The sequence below is a fragment of the Aotus nancymaae genome, unplaced genomic scaffold (assembly GCF_030222135.1).
Source record: "Aotus nancymaae isolate 86718 unplaced genomic scaffold, 86718_ANA_hifiasm-v0.15.2.pri h1tg000019l, whole genome shotgun sequence".
In the NCBI taxonomy this organism is placed as follows: domain Eukaryota; kingdom Metazoa; phylum Chordata; class Mammalia; order Primates; family Aotidae; genus Aotus; species Aotus nancymaae.
This window is the reverse complement of record NW_026988431.1, coordinates 58,372,552-58,397,711: the sequence shown is the minus strand read 5'-3', so window position 1 is coordinate 58,397,711 and position 25,160 is coordinate 58,372,552. Positions and strand designations below refer to the sequence as shown.

Genomic DNA, 25,160 nt, shown 5'->3' with positions numbered 1-25,160 from the left:
CACTTTTTAAGGCCTTTTCAGATTTGGAATTTGTAGTCGACCTTCAGTTTTCTGTATGTGCATAATTACTTAGAGGGCTGAAACTTTGTTAATGTGTACCCAGCTGCTGAGGCTTGGCCACACTCATACTGAACGGAGGGCACCTTGTCAAAGGGGGTTTCAGACCTCACTCAACTCAGCTCAGCTGACCCTTGCTCTTTCCATAGCAAGCTCTTTGTTGCATGGAGTAATTGCAGGTTGTCCACTAAACTATTTCAAATGAAGAAGCATGTGGAAAGAATGACAAAGGCATATTTTAACTTGAAGTTGAAATTGATAGAATAATTCAATATTTAAAAAGCCATACTGGAATTGTTGATTTTTAATCTCATGTAAATTCTACTGGAACTGTGAGTGGCCCCCAGTTGTTAATGTGTAGTCTAAAAAGTGCAGTTTTAAATTGGTTCTTTGGAGCATTTTTCATAAGAACAATATTAAAAGGTGGTATGTATGCCATAGACCAGCCACCTAGTAGCCCATGATGTTGCCAAAATACTGTTCTTTTTGTTGACAAGTAAGAACTGCTAGTACTGTATAGTTAGTTTTAGAGAAGAAACTATTTATTAAACATGAGTTTAAAAAATATTAAATGCCAATATTTACGCAAGGTACAAATTAAGTATTTGAGTAGGTTTATTGGGGGTAGGTAGGTAGAGATATCAGCAGTAATTCTGAAAGTAATTCTAGATACTTACCTTATCCCTTTATCTCTGGCAGCCTCTACATCTGCAGTTATATGCGTATGTGTTCAAAAGAGTAAAACACAAAAGTAATTCTTTTGTGCCCACTTTTCTCATCAGGATTTCGTATCCTTTATACTGAGATTCTTGCAAACTTAGACTCTTTTCTTACCAGCTCACTCTCTTAGCCCCTTCAGGGAGTTCTCACCCCAGTATATAAGTACTCTGCTCTTTGAAGGTTACCGCTTTAACCTCATCAAGAAAGCAAATAATTTTTTTAAAGTTACTCCTCATACTCAGTAGCATTTAAAACTTTTGGCTACCTTCTTTTGAAACTTCTTGTTTCATGATGCTGGTTTTCTTCAGTTCTCCCACAGCAATGTAGCAGCCTGACTTCTCCCTTGTGTGCGCATCACAATTGTACATTTTCTGACTTAACTTTGATAAAACATGTTTTATGGGATTAGAGACTGTCTTGTCTTGTTCGCTGCTCTATATTTAATACCGTGCCTCTATGTAACTAATGAAATATTTATTAAATAAATGATTTTTTTTCCTGGCAAACAATGAGAGAGCTTTTCAAGGTCTGTTCTTGGTTTTGTTTTGCTGTTTCTTACTTGCTTTTTCACTGATACCATGCCTTCTGCTGCTGTCTAGATTCTGCATTCATTCTGTCCTTTTCATTTTGACTGCTATCACTGCATTTTAGCCATCCTCCTTTTCCCCAGGTTTTTTTATTATGAAGTTTTCCCAATTTATTTTGAAGTGGAAAAGTAGATTACCAGTGACATTAAATAGTTAAATAGGAACAGAAGGGCCACAATTGGTATTTACCTACTTCTTCTTGCTTATTATTTTGGTCTTTTTATTTCTGACATAGGTATACTAAGTCTCTTAAGTTTTCCTTGCCTTCATTCTTTCTCCATTCTCTCCATCATGCTATGATTGAAGCCATCTACTTAAGTAAGTTATGTAATCAGGTGATGATATTCTCTTTTCCTATAGAATGAAATTCAGGAATTGGCCTTTTGTTCTTTTTGTTCTGTGAAGTCATGGAGTAGGTTTCAGGTGAGGAACAGGAAAACTCTTTGATGTTTAGAACTGTCATAAATGGGACTAAACAGTTTCAGTAGGTGTTGAATATGGTAGAATACTAAGCAGCTTTCAAATGGAACAGGTTATTGGAGCTTTCTGAAGCGTCACTGCAGGCCTTTGATTGTATCTTTCAATCTTGTTAGGTCTTATACAATCTGGCATACATAAATTTTTAATGATTAGGAACTGCATTTCATATCTAGCGAGTGCTAAACATACTATAAACATGTTTAGTGAATGATATCTTCTGGGTACTTTTATTGAGTAGACGAGGTGGGGTTCTTTATTTCTACTTCAAATTTGGTTTTGGGATGTGAGAGTATCTGATCTATATGCAGAGTTTGGTATCAAGTCTTGGGTTGCTGCATGTGTGATCTTGGGCAAGTTATTTATGATCTCTGAGCCTGCCTTAAGACTTGTAAAATTAGAATTGCAGCTTTTTAAAAGCAGGTTATCGTAGGACTAAATGCATGTGCAAAATGTTGAATACTATGAAAATGCTTTACAAGTAGTAGAAATTATTCAAAAAATGCCTTGTTGAATATAGGTGTGTCACTGCCATTACTCTTTCCCTTTATGATTAGGATCATTTTTTTTTTTTACCATGGTAAAGGAATTAAATGGTTGCATTATCTTTAAAAACTAACATATTTCCTTAACGCCTCAAGGCAAAATATCTTTCTTTTATTGTTGAATTATTGATTTTAATCCCAAACTACCAGCCTCTCTGAGTTCTTCTTTCTCAGTTTTTGTGTCAGATTTCCATAGTTCTTCTAAATACCAAAAGGTATCACTGGCACAATTAAGTAGCAAGTATTTTATCAAGTGGATCACATTTGGTAGAATTTTTTTCAATTTTATGTTTGAAATATTTGGTGCTTGGTGTGTTTGTGTTGTTTTCAGGTGACAAAATCACTAAACAAGTAGAAAAAGGTTTTAATAAAAAATGTTAAAACAGCCTAGTTCTTTCTTCTTTATTGATTCTTTAATTTGATATTCTGCACACATTTAACACATCATGCATTTCCTGATTATAATTTTATATTACATATGTTATAAATATGTATCTTATTGATATGTTTTCTTAGATTGTATATGGTAGCATATCATTAAGAACTCTCTGAGTTCAAGTTAAGCAGCTTCTTAAATCACTGCTTTGTGAACTAGTACCTAACTAAGGACTTTAGGAAAGAGCAGTTGTTGAGTCTTTTGAGGAAAAGGTAGATTTCTTGTCAACTAGGTTTGCTTTCACAAGTAAAATATGTTAAAAAATAGCTTTTCATAAGCTAGGAACTCTGTAAATGGGAAGGAAAGCTATTGGTGTTTGTCGTTTCCCCTTAATATAGTAAATCTCTGTTCTTTCTTCCCCTTTCACCAGATCAGTGTGTGTTTTGTGCCCTATTCTTTTATCACCAAAAACGAGGAGAAATACTGCAGTGAATGAAGATTCCTCTGCATTTTAGCACTGCTTTTTCAACTGTAGTTGGCTTTTGAATGAGGATGACAATGGAAGAGATGAAGAATGAAGCTGAGACCACATCCATGGTTTCTATGCCCCTCTATGCAGTCATGTATCCTGTGTTTAATGAGGTGAGTTGGGTAAACCTTTCCTTGCATGAACTCTGAAATTCTTTAATACCTGCTTTATTCATCTGCTTGTTCTTTTTTATGACAAATACTATCATAAATGAACTCTTATATGTGTGTTAGGCATTGTATCAGGGAAAAAAATTGTGAAGACAAAGCCAAACAGATACACACCTCTTCCCTCTAGAGAATATACTATAATGGGAGAGAGAGACATTGAATAAAAGAACATAAATAATTATATAAATTAACAATGTTGATAAGTACTGTGAAGTTTAAAAACAAAGTACACTAAGAAAGAAAATAGGTAGGACCTACTTTAGGGTCAGGACAGGCCTCACTCAAAAAAAGACATAGATCCTAAGATCTGAAAGAGATCTAAAAGAGATAAATAGAGTTAGTTGAAGAGTTGGAGATAAGTCAATTCTAGGTAGCCAGAATAGTAGGCACAAGATCTTAATAAGATACTGTCAGTGGTGACAAAACTTTTTAAACTGATATTTGGAAGATATCATTGCTTTGTATCTGGAGAAGATGCAGTTGCTTTTTAATTTGAAGAGTTATCTTACACTTAATATTGATATATTTTTGGATTTTCTTCTAAGTTAATATTAACATACTGGGGTATATAGAGAATTCTGGAACTGAAATTTTCTTAGAGATTATTTAATTAATCCCCTTTGTATATTGGGGAACTAAAGTCCTAATAGGTGAAATTTATTTTCCTAAAATTACCTATAACTAAAATCAAATCAAGGTCTCTAGACTTCAAATTCAGTGGCTTCAGCCTTTTAAAAATTGAATAATTTACTGCTATTTTATTAATCTAATTTGCCTTTAGTACCATTAACCTTATTGTTACTATTATAGTCTGTACGCTCTCACCATTTCCAATGAATTTTCATCTTTTTTTGTAAAATATTTTCATTAAGATTCTGCATTTCAAAATCATTTTTTTCCCACATTATTGAACTTGATTACAGTGTTGTATTCTATAATCTTAAGTCTTAGGGTCAGTAGAGAGTGATCCATTTACACTCATTGCCATGAAAACCACAGACTTAGTTGCCAATTCCGTCATATGTTTTAAATTTTCAAACACTGTAAACGCTGTCTCTGTTAGGTTTGGTGACCATAGAAGAATGGTCAAAATGCTGGCTTGGGTAAAAATTTGTTTCTCTATCACATAAAAGATTCTGAAGGCAAGTGGTCCAGGGCTAATATTATCATGACTTAGTATGAGAAACTCAAGTTCTTATCTGTCTTCATAGCATTTGGCTTTCATTATCAATCAAGGTCACCACAGCATACAAGGTAGCTGCTGAAGAGCCACACCCATCACATCCTAAATTGTTGTCTGGAAGGGGACAAAGTAGGGCAGAGAATGGGGTCCTGCTTCTAGCTGAGTTTGCTTCCTAAAGTAGCCCTTTTGAAAGGCCTACACAAGACTTCCACTTAATTTTTTTTGTCAAGAACTTAAGTCTAATGACCAAACTTAGCTGCGAAGGAGGTTGCGAAATTTAGGAGTGTTGTTATCAAGGAAGAAGCATCTTTTGAAAAACCTACTCCTATTATACTGCCATCATGGTAGCATTGGAGACACTTTTTAAGTCTGGTTATGTCCATTTTTGGCAACTATAGCCAACACTCCAGTAATTAATTTCATCATTTTTGTTCTGATACCCATTCATTTTTTAAGGAGCTATTGTTAGAAGCAAGTGGCTTCAAGTTTTGTTTAGTAAACACCGAATGTCAGCTATTTATTTGCTGAATACTTCTGTTAGGGTCTAGCGATGTGAAAAAGGCTGCATGCATGTTCTCAAGAATCTTTTTGGAAATACAGATATTTAAGCAAGTACATTTTTAAGTTACCCTTGCTCTAGAAATTTGATAAGGAGACAGATCCTATAAGCTAGTGAATAACCTATCTTGGTAAGAATTTAGTTTGACCTTTTCAGTTATTTCAAGAACCATTATCACAGTTCCACCCAGGGATACTTTCTCTTTTCATGTGTATATTTCTGAGTTGATAAGTTATTGGGCAAAGTTATTTGGAAGAATTTTCTGTATTTGTTTGGTATTTTGAGTCTTTACTTGAATGGAGGAAAATTTATATTGCAGAGCTTCAGGTTGATCCTCTAATGAATGAAGAGCAATTAGAAAAGCTTTTTGTTCTAACAATTTGAGTGGTCTTTTTCTTGCATAATTCTCAAATTGAATTTACTGATCTAACATCATGTATCAAGCTTTTAAAAAATTATTTCTGTCGTATTCAAAGACATGTTCAGAACTATAGATTTTTAGAAATAGGGATGGTATTTATTAGTTTTCCTCTTTGATAGAGATGAAACCTAGGGCTTGAATTGGGAGTGGAGTAAAATAATTACTGCTCCTTCAAATATGAAGTGTTTTGTTAAAAAAGAATGATGTACTAGTATTACTCTTTGGTGACTTAGTTTGTTAACATAACATATAAATAAGATACTTAATCAGTTAAACATTAGTGTTTAACTATAGTTTACCCATGAATTTTTCTGTATATCTAATAAGGAAATTATATTTTAGTTTGGCTTTTTCTGTGCTGTGCAGATTTAAAGGTGAAAATGGTTGTCAAATTAATCTCTACAAAATTGTACCATTGTAAGGTTGACTGTTTTACTCTGAAGCTAAATGATTCACTAAATCTTGTCCACAATGTATTGTAAGAGTTAAAATGCTCACTCCTCACCTTATCGTTAGATCCGTAATAGCTACAATGGTAGTCTAGAAACCATCCTTTAAAGGATTTCTAGCTGGTAGGACATCTTTACACCTGGGGAAATTTTAGTACTGTTACTACAGCTTGCAAGCCAAAGTTATTTATGGCACTCTGAAAGCTCGATGTTTGCTAGACTTAATAAAGCTATGCCAGGACAGCTGAGTAGTAGTAGGCTTCTTGTTCAGTCAGCTGCTTCGGAGTTCAGAGTCCAAGTATATTGCATGTGTTGTAAATGTACTGTGAAATAGGTCCCTTGATTGCATTATGGAATAATAGATTTCTGGAAACCTTATTTCATGTCATATCAGGTTCTCATGTAACTATTATTTTGTAGTGATTCTTTGTATATTGGGGAGGAGAGAGTGGTGATTCAGTTCTTCATTCCAGGAAAAAATAAGGCTTGTGTTTTCTTTTCCTAAGACCATTTAGAGGAATTGTTTTCGCAAGCAATACATGTCGTATTTTGAAAAATAAACAGTTGCAGCTATGTTAATTTTAGGTCACCAAAGGTTTATATGTTTGTTTCCTAATAAATTACACAAAAGTATGCTTCCATGTTAAATAATTAGTATATTTCCATTTGGAAACCAATTCTTGGCAGATACTGAACTCTTTATGTTTTCCTGGCTTTTCCTAGTTAGCAAATGAAAGCTGGGAGTACCTCTCCAGCTTTACCAACATACTTTTTTTTAAAGAAGATAAAATTTTATTTTAAAAAATTTCTTAATTTTTGTCGGTACATAGTAGGTATATATATTTATGGAGTACATGAGATAACTTTGAAGCAGGCATTCAGTGCGTAATAATTCACATTATGGTAAATGGGGTATCCAACCCCTCAAGTATTTATCCTTTATATTACCATCCAATTATACTCTTAGTTATTTTAAAATGTATGATTAGTGTTGACTGTTGCAACCCTGTCGTGCTATCAATAGTAGGTCTTATTCATTATTCTTATTTTTTATTACCCATTAACCATCCCCACTTTCCCTCGACCCCTACTATCCTCCTCAGCCTCTGGTAATGATCCATCTCTCTATCTCCTTGAGTTCAATTATTTTATTTTTTTAGCTTCTACAAGTAAATGAGAGCATGTGCAGTTTGTCTATCTGTGCCTGGCTTATTTCACTTGACATACAACCTTGGTTCTATCCATGTTGTTGCAGATGACAGGATCTCATTCTTTTTTATGGCTGAATGGTTCTCCATTGTGTATGTGTACCACATTTTCTCTGTCTGTTCATCTGATGACACTTAGGTGGCTTCAAAATCTTGGCTGCTGTGAACAGTGCTGCAGCAAACATGGGAGTGTAGAAATCTCTTCTACATACTGATTTTCTTTCTTTTGGGTATATACCCAGCATTGGGATTGCTGATACCAGAAGATCATATGGTACCTCTGTTTTTAGTTTTTTGAGGAACCTCCAAACTGTTCTCCACAGGGTTGTACTAATTTACATTCCAGCCAGCAGTATATGAGGGTTTTTCTCCACATCCTTACCAGCATTTGTTATTCCTTGTCTTTTGCTTAAAAGCCATTTTAATTGGGATGAGATGCTATCTCATCGTAGTTTTGATATTCATTTCTCTGATGTCTATGATGTTGAGCACCTTTTCATATTCATGTTTGTCATTTGTATGTCTTCTTTTGAAAAATGTCTACTCAGATCTTTAGCCCATTTTAAAATTGCATTGTTAGATTTTTTTTTTCCTGTGAAATTGTCTGAGTTCTTTATAGATTCTGGCTATTAATCTTTGTTACATTGACAGTTTACAGTTTTCTCCCATTCTGTGGGTTGTCTCTTCATTTTGTTGATTATTTTCTTTGCTGTGCAGAGCTTTTTAACTTGATGTGATCCCATTTGTCCATGTTTCCTTTGGTTGCCTGTGTGTGTGGGGTACTACATAAGAAAAATTTCCCCACACTATTGTTCTGGAGAGTTTTGTGGATGTTTTCTTGCAGTAGTTTCATAGTTTGATGATTGAGATTTAAATCTTTAATCCATATATAATTTTTATATATGGCAAGAGATAGGGGTCCACTTTCTTCTACATATGATATCCAGTTTTCTGTGCACCATTTATTAAAGAAGACTCTTTTCTGTAGTATATGTTCTTGGTACCTTTGTTATTGAATTCACTATAGGCATATGCATTTGTTTCAAGGTTCTCTATTCTGTTCCATTGGTTTGTGTGTGTGTATTTTTTGCTAGTAGATGGTGTTTTGGCTACTATAGCTCTGTCGTATAATTTGAAGTCAGGCAGTGTGACTCTTCCATTTTTTCTTTTTGGCTATTCTGGGTCTTTTGTGGTTCTATATAAATTTTAGGATTTTTTTTTTATATTTCTGTGCAGAATGTTATTAGTATTTTGCTAGGGATTATATTGAATCTGTAGATTGCTTTGAGTATTATGGGCATTTTAACTATTGATTCTTCCAATCCATTAACACAGAACGTCTTTCCTTTTTTTGTGTCTAATTGTCTTCATCAGTGTTTTATACTTTTCATTGTAAAGGTCTTTCAGTTCCTTGGTTAACTTAATTCCTAAGTATTTAATTTTATTTGTGGCTATTATAAATTGGATTACTTTTTTAAATTTGTTTTTCTGATTGTTCACTATTGGCATATAGAAATGCTGTTGATTTTGTATTATGCAACTTTACTTAATTTATCAGTTCTAATAGTTTTCTTGTGGAGTCTTTAGGTTTCTCCAAATGTAAGATCATATCATCTACAAACAAGGATAATTAGACTTCTTCCTTTCCAATTTGGATGCCCTTTATTTCTTTCTTTTGTACAGTTGCTCTAGCTAGGACTTCCAGTACTGTGTTGAATAACAGTGGTGGCAATGGGCATCCTTGTCATGTTCCAGATCTTAGATGAAAGGCTTTCAGTTTTTCCCTGCTCAGTATGATACTAGCTGTGGGTCTGTTGCATATGGCTGTTACTATGTTGAGGTATGTTCCTTCAATACCCGGTTTTTTGAGAATTTTTATCATGAAGTATGTTGAATTGTATCAAATGCTTTTTCAGCATTGGTTGAAATGATCATATGATTTTTGTCCTTCATTCTATTGATAGAATGTATCACATTGATTGATTTGTGTATGTTGAACCATCCTTGCATCCTGGGATAAATCTCCTTGGTTATGATGAATGATCTTTCTAAGGTATTGTTGAATTTGGTTTGTTAGTATGTTGTTGAGGATTTATTTATCAGAGATATTGGCCTGTAGTTTTCCTTTTTCAATGTGTCGTTCTCTGGATTTGGTATCATGGTAATGCTGGCTTTGTAAAATGACTTTGGAATTATTCCCTCTTCCTCTGTTTTTTGGAATAGTTTGAGTAGGATTGGTATTGGTTCTTCAAATGTTTGGCCGAATTCAGCAGTGAAGCCATCGAATGCTGGGCTTTTCTTTACTGGGTGATGGTTTTATTATAGCTTTGATTTTGTTGCTTATTATTGGCCTGTTCAAGTTTTAGATTTCTTCCTGGTTCAATCTTGATAGCTGTTATGTGTCTGGGAATTTATCCATTTCCTCTAGATTTTTCAATTTATTGCCATACTGTGGCTCATCGTAGCCACTAATGATCCTTTGAATTTCTGTGGTATTAGTTGTAATGTCTCCCTTTTCATCTCTGATTTTATTTATTTGGGTCTTCTTTCTTTTTTTCTAAGTTGGTTTAAAGTTTTGTCAATTTTGCTTATCTTTTTAAAAATACACAGGCAGAATGTGTATTCTGCATGTTTTTGTTGCATTGATCTTTTGTATTTTCTTTGTCTCAATTTCATTTATCTCTGCTCTGATCTTTATTATTATTTCTTTTCCTCTACTAATTTTGGGTTTAGTTTGCTCTTTTCTGGTTGTTTAAGATGCATGTTATTTTTAAGTGTTTGTTCTTTTTTGATGTAGACACTTATAGCTATAAAATTCCCTTTTAGTACTGGTTTTGCTGTATCCCATAGGTTTCAGTATGCTGTGTTTCTGTTGTTTCAAGAAATTTTTCATTTTCTTTCTTAATTTTTTTATTTATCCACAATTCATTCAGAAGCCTATTATTTAATTTCCATATGTTTGTATAATTTCAAAAATTACTCTTGTTATTGGTTTCTAGTTTTATTTGATTGTTTAGAGAAGATGTTTGGCATTAATCGAATGTTTTAAGACTTTTATTGTGACCTAACATATGGTCTGTCCTTGAGAATGATCCATGTGCTGGGGAAGAGAATGTGTATTCTGCAGCTGTTTTATGAAATATTCTGTTTAGGTTCATTTGTTCTGTAGTGCAGATGTAGTCTGATGTTTTTTTGTTGATTTTTTTTGTCTGAAAGCTCTGTCCAATACTGAAAGTCAGGTGGTGAAGTCTCCTGCTTTTATAATCTTTTGGTCAGTCTCTCCATTTAGCTCTAATAATATTTGCTTTATGTTTCTGGGTGCACCAGCATTGGGTGCTTATATATTTACAGTTATATCCTCTTACTGAATTGAACCCTTTCTCATTATATAATGACCTTTATCTCCTTATAATTTTTGTCTTGAAATCTGTTTTGTCTGGTACAAGTATAATTACTCCTACCCGTTTTTTGGTTTCCATTTGCATGGAGTATCTTTCTGTCTCTTTATTTTGATTTCAGGTGTCTTTATAGGTGAAATGTGTTTCTTGTAGGCAACAGATTGTTCTTGGTTTTTAATCCGTTTTGCCACTCTTTGTCTTTTGATTAGATGGTTTAGTTCATTCACATTCAATGCTGTTATTGATAAGGACTTACCCCTGCCATTTTGTTACTTGTTTTCTGGTTATTTTGTGGTCTTCTCTTCCTTCATTCCTTCCTTTCTATCTTCCTTTTAGTGAAGGTGGTTTTCTCTGGTGGCATGTTTTAATTTCTTTTTATTTTTGGTGTGTACATTGTATGTTTTTTGTTTTGAGGTTATCATAAGGCTTCCAAGCACTGTCTTATTACCTATTATTTTAAACCAATGCCAGCTTATCACTGATTACATAAATAAACAAGCAAAATGAAAACCAATAAAATCTCTGTACTTCATCCCTCTCATTCTTTAGTTTTTGTTGTTTCTCTTTGTCTTATTGTACTGTTTGTCTTGAAAAGTTGTTATAGTTACTATTTTTGATTGGTTCATTATTAGTCTTTCTACGTAAGAGTAGTTTACACATCGCAATTACAGTATTATAAAATTTTATGTTTTTCTGTGCACTTACTATTACCACTGAGTTTTGCACTTTCAGAAGATTTTTTACTCATCAATGTCCTTTTCTTTCAGATCGAAGAACTCTCCTTGTTATTTCTTCTAGGAAAAGTCTGGTGTTGATGAAAACTTTCAGCTTTCATTTGTTTGGGAAGGTCTTTATTTCTCCTTCATGTTTGAAGGATATTTTTGTTGGATATTCTAGGATAAAATTTTTTTTCTTTCAGTATTTTAAATACGTCATACTACTCTCTCGTGTCCTGTAAGGTTTCCACTGAAGTCTTGCAGACAAATTGGAGCTCCATTGTGTGCCATTTGTTTCTTTTCTCTTGCTGCTTTTAGGAACCTTTATCCTTGACCTTTGAGGGTTTGATTATTAAATGCCTCGACACAGTCTTTTTTGGGTTAACTCTTCTTGGTGTTCTATAACCTTCTTGTACTTAGATATTGATATCTTTCTCTAGGTTTGGGAGGTTCTCTGTTACTATTGATTTGAATAAACTTTCTACCTCTATCTCTTTTTCTACCTCCTCTTTAATGCCAATCACTCTTAGATTCACCCTTTTGAAACTATTTTCTAGATCTTGTAGGAGTGTTTAATTCTTATTTGTACTTTTGACTCCTCTGTGCATTTTCAATAGTCTGTTTTCAAGCTCACTAATTATTTCTTCCACTTGGTTCATTCTGCTATTAAGAGGCCGATGCATTCTTCAGTATGTCAATTGTATTTTTCAATTCTGGAATTTTTGCTTTATTTTAAAAAATAATTTCAGTTTTTTTGTTAAATTTGTCTGATAGGATTCTGAATCTTTCTCTGAGTTACCTTGAATTTCATTGTGTTTCCTCAACACAGTCATTTTGAATTCTCTGGCTGAAAAGTCACATATCTGTGTTTCTCCAGGATTGGTCCCTGGTGCCTTATATAATTCGTTTGGTGAGGTCATGTTTTTCTGGATGGTCTTGATGCTTCTGCACGTTTGTTGGTGTCTAGTCATTGAAGAGTTGGGTATTTATTGTAGTCTTTTCAGTCTGGGCTTGTTTTTGTGCATCTTTCTTGGGAAGGCTTTCTAAGTATTCAAAAGGACTTAGGCCCCAAGCTCACTAATGCTGTGGTTCTTTCAATCTCATAGAGATACTGCAGCCTTGGTGGTGTTGACTGAGATCCAGAAGAATTCTCTGGATTACCAGGCAGAGACTCTTGCTCTCTTTCCTTACTTTCTCCCAAACAAATGTGTCTTTCTGTCTCTCTGTACTGAGCTGCCTGAAGCTGGGGGATGGAATGATATCCCTGTTGCCACCACCTCTGGAATTGCACTGGATCAGACCTAAAGCTAGCACAGCAGTGGGTGTGACCCAGGGCCTGCTGTAACCACTACCTGCCTACCACCTATGTTCACTTAAGGCCCTATGGATCTACAATCAGCAGGTAGTGAAGCCAGCCAGATTTATGTCCTTCCCTTCAATGTGGTGAGTTCCCCAGGCCTCACATGGTTTAGAGATGCACTTTGGGGTCCAGGAATTAAGAGTCAAAAACCTTAGAAATTGACCTGGTGTTCTTCCTGCTGTGGCTGAGCCTACACTGAAAGCACAAGACAAAGTCCTTCCCACTATTCTCTCTCCTTTCTATAGACAGAAGAGCCTCTCTCTGTGGTCACTGGCACGCGGGGAGTTCCGCTAGGCCACTGTTGGTGTTCACTTAAAACCCAAGGGCTCTTTAGTCAGCCTGTGGTGATTGTTGCTGGGTCTGAGCTTCACTCTTCAGGGCAATTGGCTCCTCTTGGACAGGGCAGGTCTAGAAATGCTGTCCAAAAGCCTAGGCCTAGACTCAGGGACCTCAAGACCTAAACTGATATCTAAGATATTTAAGACAAAATCCCTTTTATTTTTTCTTTTCCTTTTCTCAAGCAGGAGTCTCTCACCGTAGTCACCACAGTGAGCTGGGAATTTGCTGGGTTTCACCTCAAGCCAGCATGTCTGAATCTCAGCCAAGGCCTACAGCTTACTACCTGGGTATTGCTGTTGGTTATTCATGCCCCAGTGTTCTTTAGTCAGCAAGCAATGAATCCTGCCGGGATTGGGTCCTTCCTTTCAAGGCAATGGGTTCCCTTTTGGCCCAGGGTGTATCTAGAAATGTTGTCCAGGAGGTAGGGCCTGGAATGGGGCCTCAGGACTCTGCCTGCTGCCTTATCCTACTGTGACTGAGCTGGTATACAAGGTAAAAGACAAAACTTCTGTTGCCTTTACTTGTTGCCTTCCTATCCTGAAGCAGAAGGAAGGAGTCACTTATCATTGCTATGAGCTCCATCACCTGGGGTTTGCAGAGAAGTGACACATCTATTGCCTTGGTTGCCCTGCCTAGTGGCTCAGCTGGTCATGTGCTGACTTAGTCCACTGACTCTAAGACTAAGACTTGCCCAGGAATTGCAGTCCTTGTGTCCTAGACTGCTTTTGAAGTTTACCTGGGACCGTAGAGCACTTTAGCTGTTGGTGGCAAGGCTTGCTCAATTTCCAACCTCTTGGATGGGCGATTCTCCTCTGACTAGGTCATGTCCAAATGCTCCCTTTTGTGGGTGACTGCTAGCTGAGCCCAGCACACTTTTGCTCTCCACCATGATTGGTCAGCACTGCAAAGTCCCCTAGTTCCTGTGCTCTCCCCACCCAAGTACACGTATTGTTTGTCCATGCCACACAGATGCTATTGCAGGATGGAGGAGAGGTGGCATCTGCAATTGAAGATGGTCTTTCCTGCCCTCTTTATTGCCTCATTCAGCGATATGAAATTAAAACTATGGTGGTATGATTGCTCACTTGATTTTTAGTTCTTTGGCAGTGCTTTTTTGTGTGTAGTTGGTAAAATTGCTATTCCTGCAGAGGGAACGTTCTTATCAATGGAGGCTTTGAATCAGCCATCTTGCTTTGCCTCCCCTCTTATCTTTTTTTCCTGTTAAAGATAAAATAAACCAGACCTCAAACTTTCAGCATAGTAAACATTCTATAATGCAGATAGAGATTTTATCTACAATCCTACTATCCGGAAGTGATCATAATCAACATTTTGGGTTTGAATTACTGTTCTTCTTTTTAGTATGTTATTTAATCTTATCTGTTTCCTTATTTGTAAAACTGGGATAAACAGTGGTGTACTTCTTTGTCCTAACAACTCTGTGAAATAAATAAGTTGATGTAAAGTGTTTAAAATAGTACTAGTTATATAGTAAGTGTTAGCTATTATTGTTAAGAAATCTTTCACATGTATTTCACAGTTTTGTATACTTGTAGGCAGTATTTTAATGGAATATTTTTATAATAGGTGGTTCCGATTACATTTTTTGCCAGACAGCTTGGCAACCCAAAGAACTGATTCTTTTAGAAACGTGTTGAACTTCACATGTACAAATACAGCTGATTTCATTATCTTTCTCTGTGACAGTTCAAAAACTAATAAGTAACCTCTTGATTCCATTAATTCTTTCTTGCATGCTTATTATTTTTTTTACTTGACTCACCTCACTTTTATTTAAATCACAGGAGATGTATTTGAAGTATTTATTCTTGTAACTTGGCCCAGTTTAATTCTTCTTAAGAAATAGGATCAACAATCTTTGTTTAGTGTGGGTAGGGAGAGAAGTGTCAACATGGAAAAAGTCAAATCTTGCCTGATTTTGAAGAAGCAAGTAGATTTGTACCCAATTTGGATCCAGTTATCCTAATTATTTTGACCTTTAAAAAAACCAAACAACAACAGACCACACAGCTTTCACAAAAGTATGAAAGCAAGAGTCTTTAAAAACTTGAGTAACCGAAGGGCTAATGGATTTTTCTTTTTAAATATGGTTTTAGGAAACTAGCTTGATGCTAGAAAAGTGTAGAAGAAACTGATACTTTTGGAAAGAGCAAAACAATGAATGTACTCTTCATGGAATCGGAGTTATGTGGAAGATTTTAAAATATTTTTATAAGTGAAGCAGAGTAAATTTACCTGATTTGTGGTTGATAGTAAGTGTAAGTGTTCTTAAAGACTATCAACAATAAGTTACAGAAGGAACTCACAAAACAGAGTAGGCAGAATGGGGGGTTGAGGTAAGACCTGTTAGGCTCACCCAGCCTATCCGTTGTCTCCAAATGTGCTTCGGGAGGTACTTTGCCTTCTCTTTTAGGAGAGATGAAGTGTGTTACATACCTTTTCTCTCACTCTGATTCTCTTATTTTCTCTTACTCCTTTACTGGTTACATGGACATACTGTATAACTGAGGCCCAAGCAGCCTCTCTCTGTCCCAGTATCCATTAATACAAGGTGCAGTCATATATTCCTCCTTCAGTGGACCCAAAATACAGCGTATGCACTATCAGTTACTACCAAGAAGGTTATTGTGTTTATTCTTTAAAGATGCCCTAGACGAAGACTGTTACCTTAAAGCTCAAAAAGTGCTGGACTCTAAAGAGACTGGAAACAAAATGGAAATACTTTTCCTTCCTAAATTTACATAAAATCATGACATCCTATGTGTTACCAACCTTGAAGAAACTTCTAAGTAGGAGAACTTCCCAGGAGGATGATTTTAAGAGGCCACAACACACTTTTAAAGACCAGTTCAAATCGCATGTTTATAAAGACTTCTTTCTGTTTTAACTGATGGCTGTCACTCCACTTTTCATATAGCTGCTTCATGTTGTACATGTAGGAACTCAAGTATGTGGTAGGAACTCAATAATGTGTCGGTCCTTAAAGAAGCAGCCTTGAAGAGATTCAATGGCTTCAGTCTGGAAGAGTGAGTACAGGGAGTCAGGGTAGCGTTAGTGGCTTGTTTACAGGATTTACCTTCAAACTGAGTTTCTTCCTTTGTAAAATGGAGAAGAAGATAACATATCTTGCTACCTAAGTAGTATAGGCTGAAATTACAGATAGATTTAAGAACAGGTCAGTTAAATTTGTGGATGAGAGGTTAAATTCAGTTCAAACAATAGATAGGTGCCTGGTACTGTTTTGGACACCATGGATATATCAATACCATATGAGTAAGAAAGCCTTTTGGCTTTATTGTAAGGTCTTTGGGTATATGCAGTCATGTGCCACATAACGTTTCAGTCAGTGGTGGATGGATGGCATATATGATGGTTGTCCCATAAGATAATTGAGCTGAAAAATTCCTCTCACCTGGTGATGTTAAAGCCATTGTTCATTGTAGTGCAACGCATTACCTCTTTTTGTTTACATACACAAATACTTAACATTGTGTTACAGTTGCCTATAGTAGTCAGTTCAGTAAACATAACAGGTTTGCAGCCTAGGCACAGTAGGCAACATCATATAGCCTAGGTGTGTGGTAGGCTGTCCCTATAGGTTTATGTCAGTACATCTTGTGATGTTCACGTAATGTTGAAATCACCTGATGACATGTTTCTCTAAACGTATCCATCCCCATCATTAAGCGATGCATGACTACAGTGTATCTCCAAATGGCTCCCAGCAGAATTTTGGTGAAGTGCTTCTGAGCTCACAGATTTTTTGATTTAGTATATGTATGAGCTTCCTATGACTTTGTTGTTGTTTTAAGGTTCACATAAGTAAAATGAGTCTAGAAATCTAGAGATGTTGATAACTATCTCAGATAATCTTGTTCAGCTCTTCATGAACTTTTCTGGGCACTTTTACTTGTCTGGATCCTTTAACATACCATTCAGGGCAATACAGAATGAACTAATAACGTTAATACTTGAAGGCATACAGCTGACTCGGACCTTTTTAAAAGAGTTAAGAGTGTGGTGTAAACCTCAGTAAGGAAATGGTTCCTATCAGAATGGGAACGTTCATTTTTTTATGTCTGTCTCTGCCTCTCTTGCATAACAAGAACTTGAGATTTAATGAGCTCTATTGTTATTTTAATCTTAGTAGTATGCACTGTAATTACATTAATTACTTTGAAGTAGGAAACTTTCTCCATTTTTTGGAAACATATCTTTGTTAATTATGAACTATTTATGTAGTTCTTTCTTTCTGCATTTGTTTACCAGGCTCTTTATGCCTTCCTTTTTACCCACTGAGGCAATATTAGATTTTACAAGATTTGTTAGAAGTCATGTTAAATATTAAGCTAAATGGTTCGTTGTTTTTTGGTGGATAAACTACCTTGTCAGATTCTGTTGCTTTTGCTTTGTGCTTAAGGTGAATTTGTAGAAAGATATGGTTCTTAGCATTTGTAACTTCTTGTTTAGAAAATAAATTGATTTAAAGTGTTAGAGATCCCATACAGAGAGGGGTGTGTGTGTGTGTGAGTGATTTCTAAAGCAAAACTTACATTTTTGTTGCCTCAAGGGAAGACTTTATTGCATAATATGATATATGTTCATAAGATTTGTGTAGAAATATTCCGCTTGGTAAAAATCTGTATAGGTTACATTGTTTCTAATTTAATATTGTCCCTAATAAAAAATAAATACAATTGAATTTTATTGAGTTAACTAGCTCAATCTTTAAGGACTGAAAAAATCAGAATTTAACTAGGTTTTTTTTTTTTTTTAAGCCTGACAGTTAACTCTTTACAAATGGAATTATTTTTATGAAATTCTTTGCCTTTAGTTTGCTGAAAACTGAATTAATGTGTGTAGTAAGGATGTTAATCTTTTGAAATTATTAATCTCACATATTTGATATAAAAATTAAAAGCATTTGGGTTGCTTTTAATTTTTTTATAAAAAATTAAGGACTTAAAATTTTTCATGGTTTTCATTGAAAATGTTTGATACCCTGTCTAATTGAAGAATTATGGTGATGTACAGTTATTAACAAGGATGTTTGTTGATTAAATGTTTAATGTATTCATGTGATTGCTACAGAATGGGATCTCAGAAATGTGCTTTTCCCAATAAAGTTGATATTCATAATGATTTTAAATTTTTATTGCAGCTAGAACGAGTAAATCTATCTGCAGCTCAGACACTGAGAGCCGCTTTCATTAAGGTGAGGTGCAAATAATTTATTATGATTATTAAAGTATGCATTATTTGTAAATATAAGTACATGTGATGGTTGCCAGTTTATTTTCTTTTAGTGAAACCCTTTTGAGCCATCATATGCCTGTTTTACTATATTCGATAAAGCTTAAAACACTTCCAGAAGATAAACTAGAACAAATGCATATTATCATTAGCATTTATTTCATCTTTTCATCACTTTGTGCCTTTGAAACTGACTTTTTCAGAGTGTTATCTCATTAACTGTAGATTATATTTTTGAGGGTTTTTTTTTTTTAATTTGACCTTTTGAAAACTTACATGGCTGGGCATGGTGGCTCATGCCTGTCATCTCAACACTTTGAGAGGTTGAGGCCTGGAGCTCAAGACCAGCCTGGGCAGTAGAGCGAAACCCCGTATCTACAGAAAATGAAAATATTAGCCAGGCATGGTGATGTGTGCCTGTTGTTCATGCTACTCAGGAGGCTGAGGCAGGAGGATTGCTAGCGCCCAGGAGTTTGAGGCTACAGTGAGCCATGATCGTGCCACTGTGATCCAGCCTGGGTGACAGAGCAAGACCTTGTCTCAAAATAAAGTAAAAATTTAAAAGTATTTGTAAAAGTTTAACTTGAGAAGGTATTCTTTCTATTGTTTAATTATAGAACATGAGTCTAACAAATATTTTTCAACAGGAAAATAATACCTTCAAATATGGTGAATTAAATATACTTTGAGGATATACAGTTAAGTCACTCAAAATAAATTTTTTCATTGTCTTTAGACCGGAGCTGTTCAGTGGATTATCACTAGCCATATGCTGCTTTTGAGCATTTAAAATAAGACTAGTTTATATCGAGATATGTTCCAAGTTAAAATATACACAGATTTTGAAGACTTCATATAAGAAAAAAGTAAACTATCTTAGTAATAAGTATTTTATAATGATTACATGTTGAAATGATAATCTTTTGGATGTATGATTAAAATAATTTTACCGGTATCTTTCTCCTGTTTTATTAATGTGGACACTTAAAATTACATAGGTAGCTCATAGTTGTTGCTGATACTACATTTCTGTTGTACAGCCCTACTTTAGAGAGTTACCGTACATGTTGAATGTATTCTTTAATGTAAAACTTTTATCTGGTCCTCCATCCCAAATATATATCATGGTGCCCAAAACGTTAATTTTCGTGTTCCTTCCTGTCAGCAGCTTAAATAACCTGTGTTTTAGGTAAAGTAGTGTAATGTTTAAATGTGGAATACATTTATATTTTAACTGGAGTTGAAACTATAAATCCATTCAGCTTGATTTCTTTCATGTTACAAAAGTTTATTGATACCACTCTTTGCTGATAGCATAGGTAATGCCGCTAGATATCTCATATTATCACAATGATCTATATTATGTATGTTAGACTAGAGCTTTTTTGATTTAATATCTTATGATTCAAGGTGAGTGTATATATATTTAGTAGCTTCATTAAATTGCATCCTCCCAAATCATTGGGTTAGTGAAGCAATACCATAATCATTTTTTTTTATTGTTGTTTTCTTCTTTGAGTGTCAGTTTGGTTTTGGAATGGCATATTTGATCATTAGGGAGGCATGATGCTATCTTAAGCATCTTTGTGGCCAAAAGAAGGAAGAGTAATCTGTACAGTATAGTGTTGCTAAGACAAAAGTCAAGTTTTCAGCTTTTCTGATACCAGGAACAGAGAGAAGACCCTGTCTGATGGAGTAGATAGTATCTTCAATGACATTCATAAGATAAATAATAAATTTTATGAGGATTTTTCTTGTAACATTCTAACATACAAGCTAATGATTTAACGCTTAAGCACGGATAATGTGACCGTGATAGAAATGGTTTGATCCATGGATAAAGTTTATCGTCCATGGCGTATGTTATTTATTTTGGAAGAAAACAAATTAGCTAACTTTGCACTGATGTATTTTTTTTTCACTGATGTATTTTTAATTATCACATTTAATTTGTTAAATTTCAAATGAAATTGAAGGGAGACATTAAAAACAAAGATGTTTGTATTTTTTAAATTACAACTTTTGAAAAATTATGAAAGAAACCTCACCAGTCGTAAAATATTTTATATTCATACTTCCAATTACTGGTCTGCAACAACAATAGTTTTTATCATACTTTTTGTCATTTGGAAGAAAAAGGACTAAAATAGTTTTTTCCCAAGATAATACTACTGAATATTTTAATACATATACAGTTGACCTTTTAACAATGTGGAGGTTAGAGGTGCTGATCCCCTGCACAGTTGAAAATTTGAGTATAAGTTTTGACTCCCAAAAAACTTAACTACTAAAAGCCTACTGTTGACTAGAACATCTTACTGGTAGCAGGAACGGTCGATTAACATGTATTTTGTGTGTCTTGTAGATTACATACTGTGTTCTTAAAGTAAGTTAGAGAAAAGAAAATGTTACTAAGAAAATCATAAGGAAGAGAAAATATATTTATTATTCATTAAGTGGAAGTGGATCATCATAAAGGTCTGCACCTTGTCGTCTTCACATTAAATAGGCTGAGGAGGAGGAAGAAGAGAAGGGGTTGGTCTTGCTAGCTCAGGGATGGCAGAAGTAGAGGCGGTGGATGGGGAGGCAAGAGAGGCAGGCACACTTAGTATAACTTTAATTTCTGACTTACTCGCTTTGTCATTTCTCAGAAAATGACAGGACAGTACCAATCTTCCAACATTTGCTTTAGCTTCAGTGCTGATATCATACAAGGGTCTGTCATAAAGCAACCTTGGATAAACAGAATTCTGCTGGATTGTCTCATGTCCATTTGTTTTCTGGCACTCCTTCTTTCTCATTGTCTATTTACTCTTAAATTTCTCTTATATTCATATCTTGAAACCCTTCATCCTCTACCATTTTTATGATATCTACAATCTCTTTCATGATTTCCCTGGCTCTGTTGTAAATCCTGTGGAGTCATGCACAACATGTGGACACAGTTTCTCTAGCAGAAATTTATTGTTTTAGACTCCGTGGGTTTTTCTATAGCAACAATAACATCAATGGTATAATTCTTCCAGACTTACCTGATATTCTTTCTACCAAGGATTGTTAACGTCCCTTTCCATAGAGGCTTTATGGTTCCTTGTATAATGAGCCTTAAAAGTTCTTACAATCCCCAGATATAAAGGCTGATTTAGAGGTATGGTGTTTTGGGACAAGAAGGCCACTTTGACACTTACAGTATCTCATTGGGGTTCTGGGAGGCAAGGGGCATTATCCAATATCAGATGAATTTTAAAAAATATTAATAATAATAAAGGCTAGTTGCAGAGGCTTGTAATCCTAGCACTTTGGGAGGCCGAAGTGTGAGGCTAGAGGCCAGAAGTTCAAGACCAGCCTAGGCAACATAGCAAGACCTTGTATCCAATTAAGCATGTGTGTGTGTGTGTATGTGTGTATCTCTTATATCTATAAATGTATCTGATATCTATAAATATATATCTGATATCTATAGATATATATCTATAGATCTATATCTATAGATCTATAGATGTATCTCTATAGATACATACATACAGTCAGAAGAACTTTAAAAGACCATCCCTTACTGCCAAGGTGCTTTCTAACTTCAGGAACAAAGCATTGATGGCATCAGTCTAGAACAAGGGTTCTCTTTGTCCAGGTCGTCTTGTATGACCACAAGACTGGCAGCTGGTATTTTTCTTTTCCTTGCAAGGCTCCAGGGTTTAGCAGAATTGTAAATAAGGGCAGTCCTGATTATAAACCAAACTTCATTTGCACAAAACAGTAGAGTTGGCCTATCCCTTCCTGCCTTAAATTCTGGAACTCACTTACCTGCCTTACTAATATTCTTTGTGGCTCTTTTTTTCTTCACAGTAGGACACTTTGATCTGTATTAAAAACTTTTCAGGCAGATGTCCTTTTTCCTCAGATTTTCATAATGGTGTGTGGGGACTTACTCGCTGCTGCTTGTCAGCAGAATCTGCTTCTCCTGTTACTCCTGTTATCTTGACATTTTTAAAATGAAACCTTTTTCTAAAGTTATCAAACTATCCTTGGCTGGCATTAAATTCTTCAGCTTTAGACTTTTCCTTTTGCTTTGTCATAGAATGACTTTGCCTTTCCTTGAATCATATTAGGTTCTGTAGGTATGCCTTTCTTACAGATATCTTGCACCCACATAAAAGCTGCATTTTCAACGAGACAAAAAGGTATTTCACAAAACATGCAAAGTTTTCCTACCTGTTGATGTGGCTGCAGCAATTGCTTCTTTTCATGAATTTCCTTTTTTTTTTTTTTCCTTACAATGATCCTTAGGCTGGATTCAGGCAATTCAGTATCACGCAGTTCACCTTCTTGTCATGTCATGTCTGTGCTGCTTGAGCGCACTTCCAGCATCACTAGTGGCACTTTGTTGGGTCCCATGGTGTTATTCCAGGTTTAGAGCATTGCACTAAACATGATGAAAAAAAAAAAATTTGAGACCTGGGAGGCATTACTTTGTATTGGGATGTGCAGTTTGCTGGAGAGATGAACTGCTCACATGGAGATTATTAGAGTCACACAGTGTTTTAATCATATAGTTACTAATACTTGAACTCACTGCAATAGCAATAGGAGGTGGCTTCAAAATTATTACATATACATATGTATTACAGTTAATTTTGTGCAGTCATGATTTAATATTGTGTCTGTACATTTGTTTATATTTCTGTTAACTGCAAATAGCACCATGTATGGTCTGTGTTTGTGTGTGAGTTTTGATTGAGTTTTAACTTTTTAATAATTTGTATATATTTTATGATAGTAGATACTAAAATAGACTAGTAGATACCTATATTTTATGCATTCATAACATGTTTTTATTATTCTTTTCACTGTTTATAGGCCACTCAGTTTGTAAATTTTCTCAAATTGTTGCTGATCTCCAAAAAATTGTCCTATATATTTATTGAAAAGTAACTGCATGTAAGTGAACCTGAGCAGTTAAAACCACTTCTTCAAGGGTTAGCTATATTCTACTTGATTCTCTGTCTCCCTTATCTCTTTAAGAGCTTCCAACAGGCTGTCCATCTTCCAGGTTGAGAATCACTGATCCACAAGAGTGTATGTTGCTGCCCTTCGGGTTATTTTTCTCCTACAGCTGGGTTCTTTACAAAGATTAAACACCCTATAGGGTGTATTCTGAGAGAATCTAGAGGTGTAGATTGTTTAGACATAGATTGTCAAGTTGTATTCTGAGCGAAAATCTAGAGGTGTAGATTGTCTCTTTGATTTAAGAGCATATCTATTCATTTCGTTTGCTGGAGAGATGAACTGCTCACATGGAGATGATTAGAGTCATTAAAAATTCAAGCTATTAAAATAAGAATTAGCTTAACCAGATCTTTAGCCAGCAGGTACTAAGACTACTCCTTCCAAACTATGTACTGAGGTACCTGGTGGCCCATAGCAAATTCAGAGGGGTACCACGATGTATTTTAAAATTTTGCAGGTGTACAGTGATACTCAATATCTGTTTGACACTGCGTGGGCTCCTAGCTTGAGATAGATTGCAGTTCAGCATATTAGATTGTTCTACACTGCTTTCAATGGTGGTAGGTCTTTGAGAAGCTGGATTTCTTGTCCTGTGCTATGATCTAACAAAAGTACCAGAAAAAAATATGTGTGCAAAAGGAAATGAGAGTGGCAAGGTCCAGTCTAAGTCTAGTGTTTGAGAAATTGTGAAGTGCCCAGTAGGCACACACATCCCAGTAATAAGTGACCATGTTATTTAAGAATGAAGTAAAATATTTTTCTTTCAATGTATGTGTATTTTTTTTTAAAGGCTAAGTAGTTAGGATGTAGTACTTAATAACTTGTTTGGACCTAATTGTTTAATAAACAGCACTGTGAGGTGTATCTCTTGGCACTAAGGGCACTGAAAACTGAGAAAGTTAAGGACATCTGTGAGACTTTTGTAATGATCTAGCTTTAGCATTTTGGGTCCCAGACTACATTGGTATTGAAAACTTTTTTCTCAGACTTTTAGCATTTAAACCTTTCAGTACTTTATTATAACTTAATCAGAGAGATGTTTTTCTTTTGTCATTCCCTACAAGCACATAGAGAATGCTCCCCACCTACGCAAGATAATTCATTATGTAGGTAGATTTATTGCTTTTTAGAGAAGATAAAGTATTGTTACCAAATGCTACATTATATGTAATTTTGTGGCAGTACACCACATTAATGCTATAACAACACATCTTAAGCCATATTTGGACATCTTTTAAAGGAAACTCCTTTTTTTAAAAAAAATAGTTTTTTTGTTTGTTTAAAACGAGTTATTCTTAATCACAGGCTGGAGTGCAGTGGTGTGATCACAGCTCACTGCAGCCTTGAACTCCTGGGCTCAAGCAGTCCTCCCACCTCAACCACCCAAATAGCTGGGACCACAGCCATACCCCACCATGCCTGGCTAAAAAATAGATTCTTTCTTAAATATATATCGATGGAAGGAAAAGTCAACATAGTTTATAAAAGAAACAGGATTCAGTCAGACACGGTTTATTGTCATTAATCATCTATCAAAATGATTTTCCCTAAATACTATTTGACAGCATTTAAAATGATCCCAGGATTGAGATAAATGCGTGTATTTTCTTTTCTTATTTCGCCCCACAACCCTTCAGTTTTTGATACTTGAGATCTAATGAGAAACAAGACAAGCTAATGGAAAGAGCAATAGAAAGAGAAGAAAACTGTATCTGCAGTGATAATCAGTGGAATTGAAGAGGCAGAGGTTAAGTGTGCTTGACACATAGGGCAACAAAAAGATTG

General features: G+C 35.1%; 1 protein-coding gene across 2 annotated transcripts in view; it reads left to right on the top strand.

The window, feature by feature from the left end:
• PDCD10 (programmed cell death 10) overlaps positions 1-25,160 on the top strand; it is a 50,762-nt gene that overhangs the window by 11,820 nt on the left and 13,782 nt on the right. For both annotated transcript variants that reach the window (XM_012470939.3, XM_012470940.2), the window contains 2 exons: positions 3,193-3,404; positions 18,277-18,330. In XM_012470939.3, coding sequence (XP_012326362.1) covers positions 3,309-3,404; positions 18,277-18,330 — 150 coding nt within the window. In that variant the 5' untranslated portion in view covers positions 3,193-3,308. The remainder of the gene's footprint in view (positions 1-3,192; positions 3,405-18,276; positions 18,331-25,160) is intronic.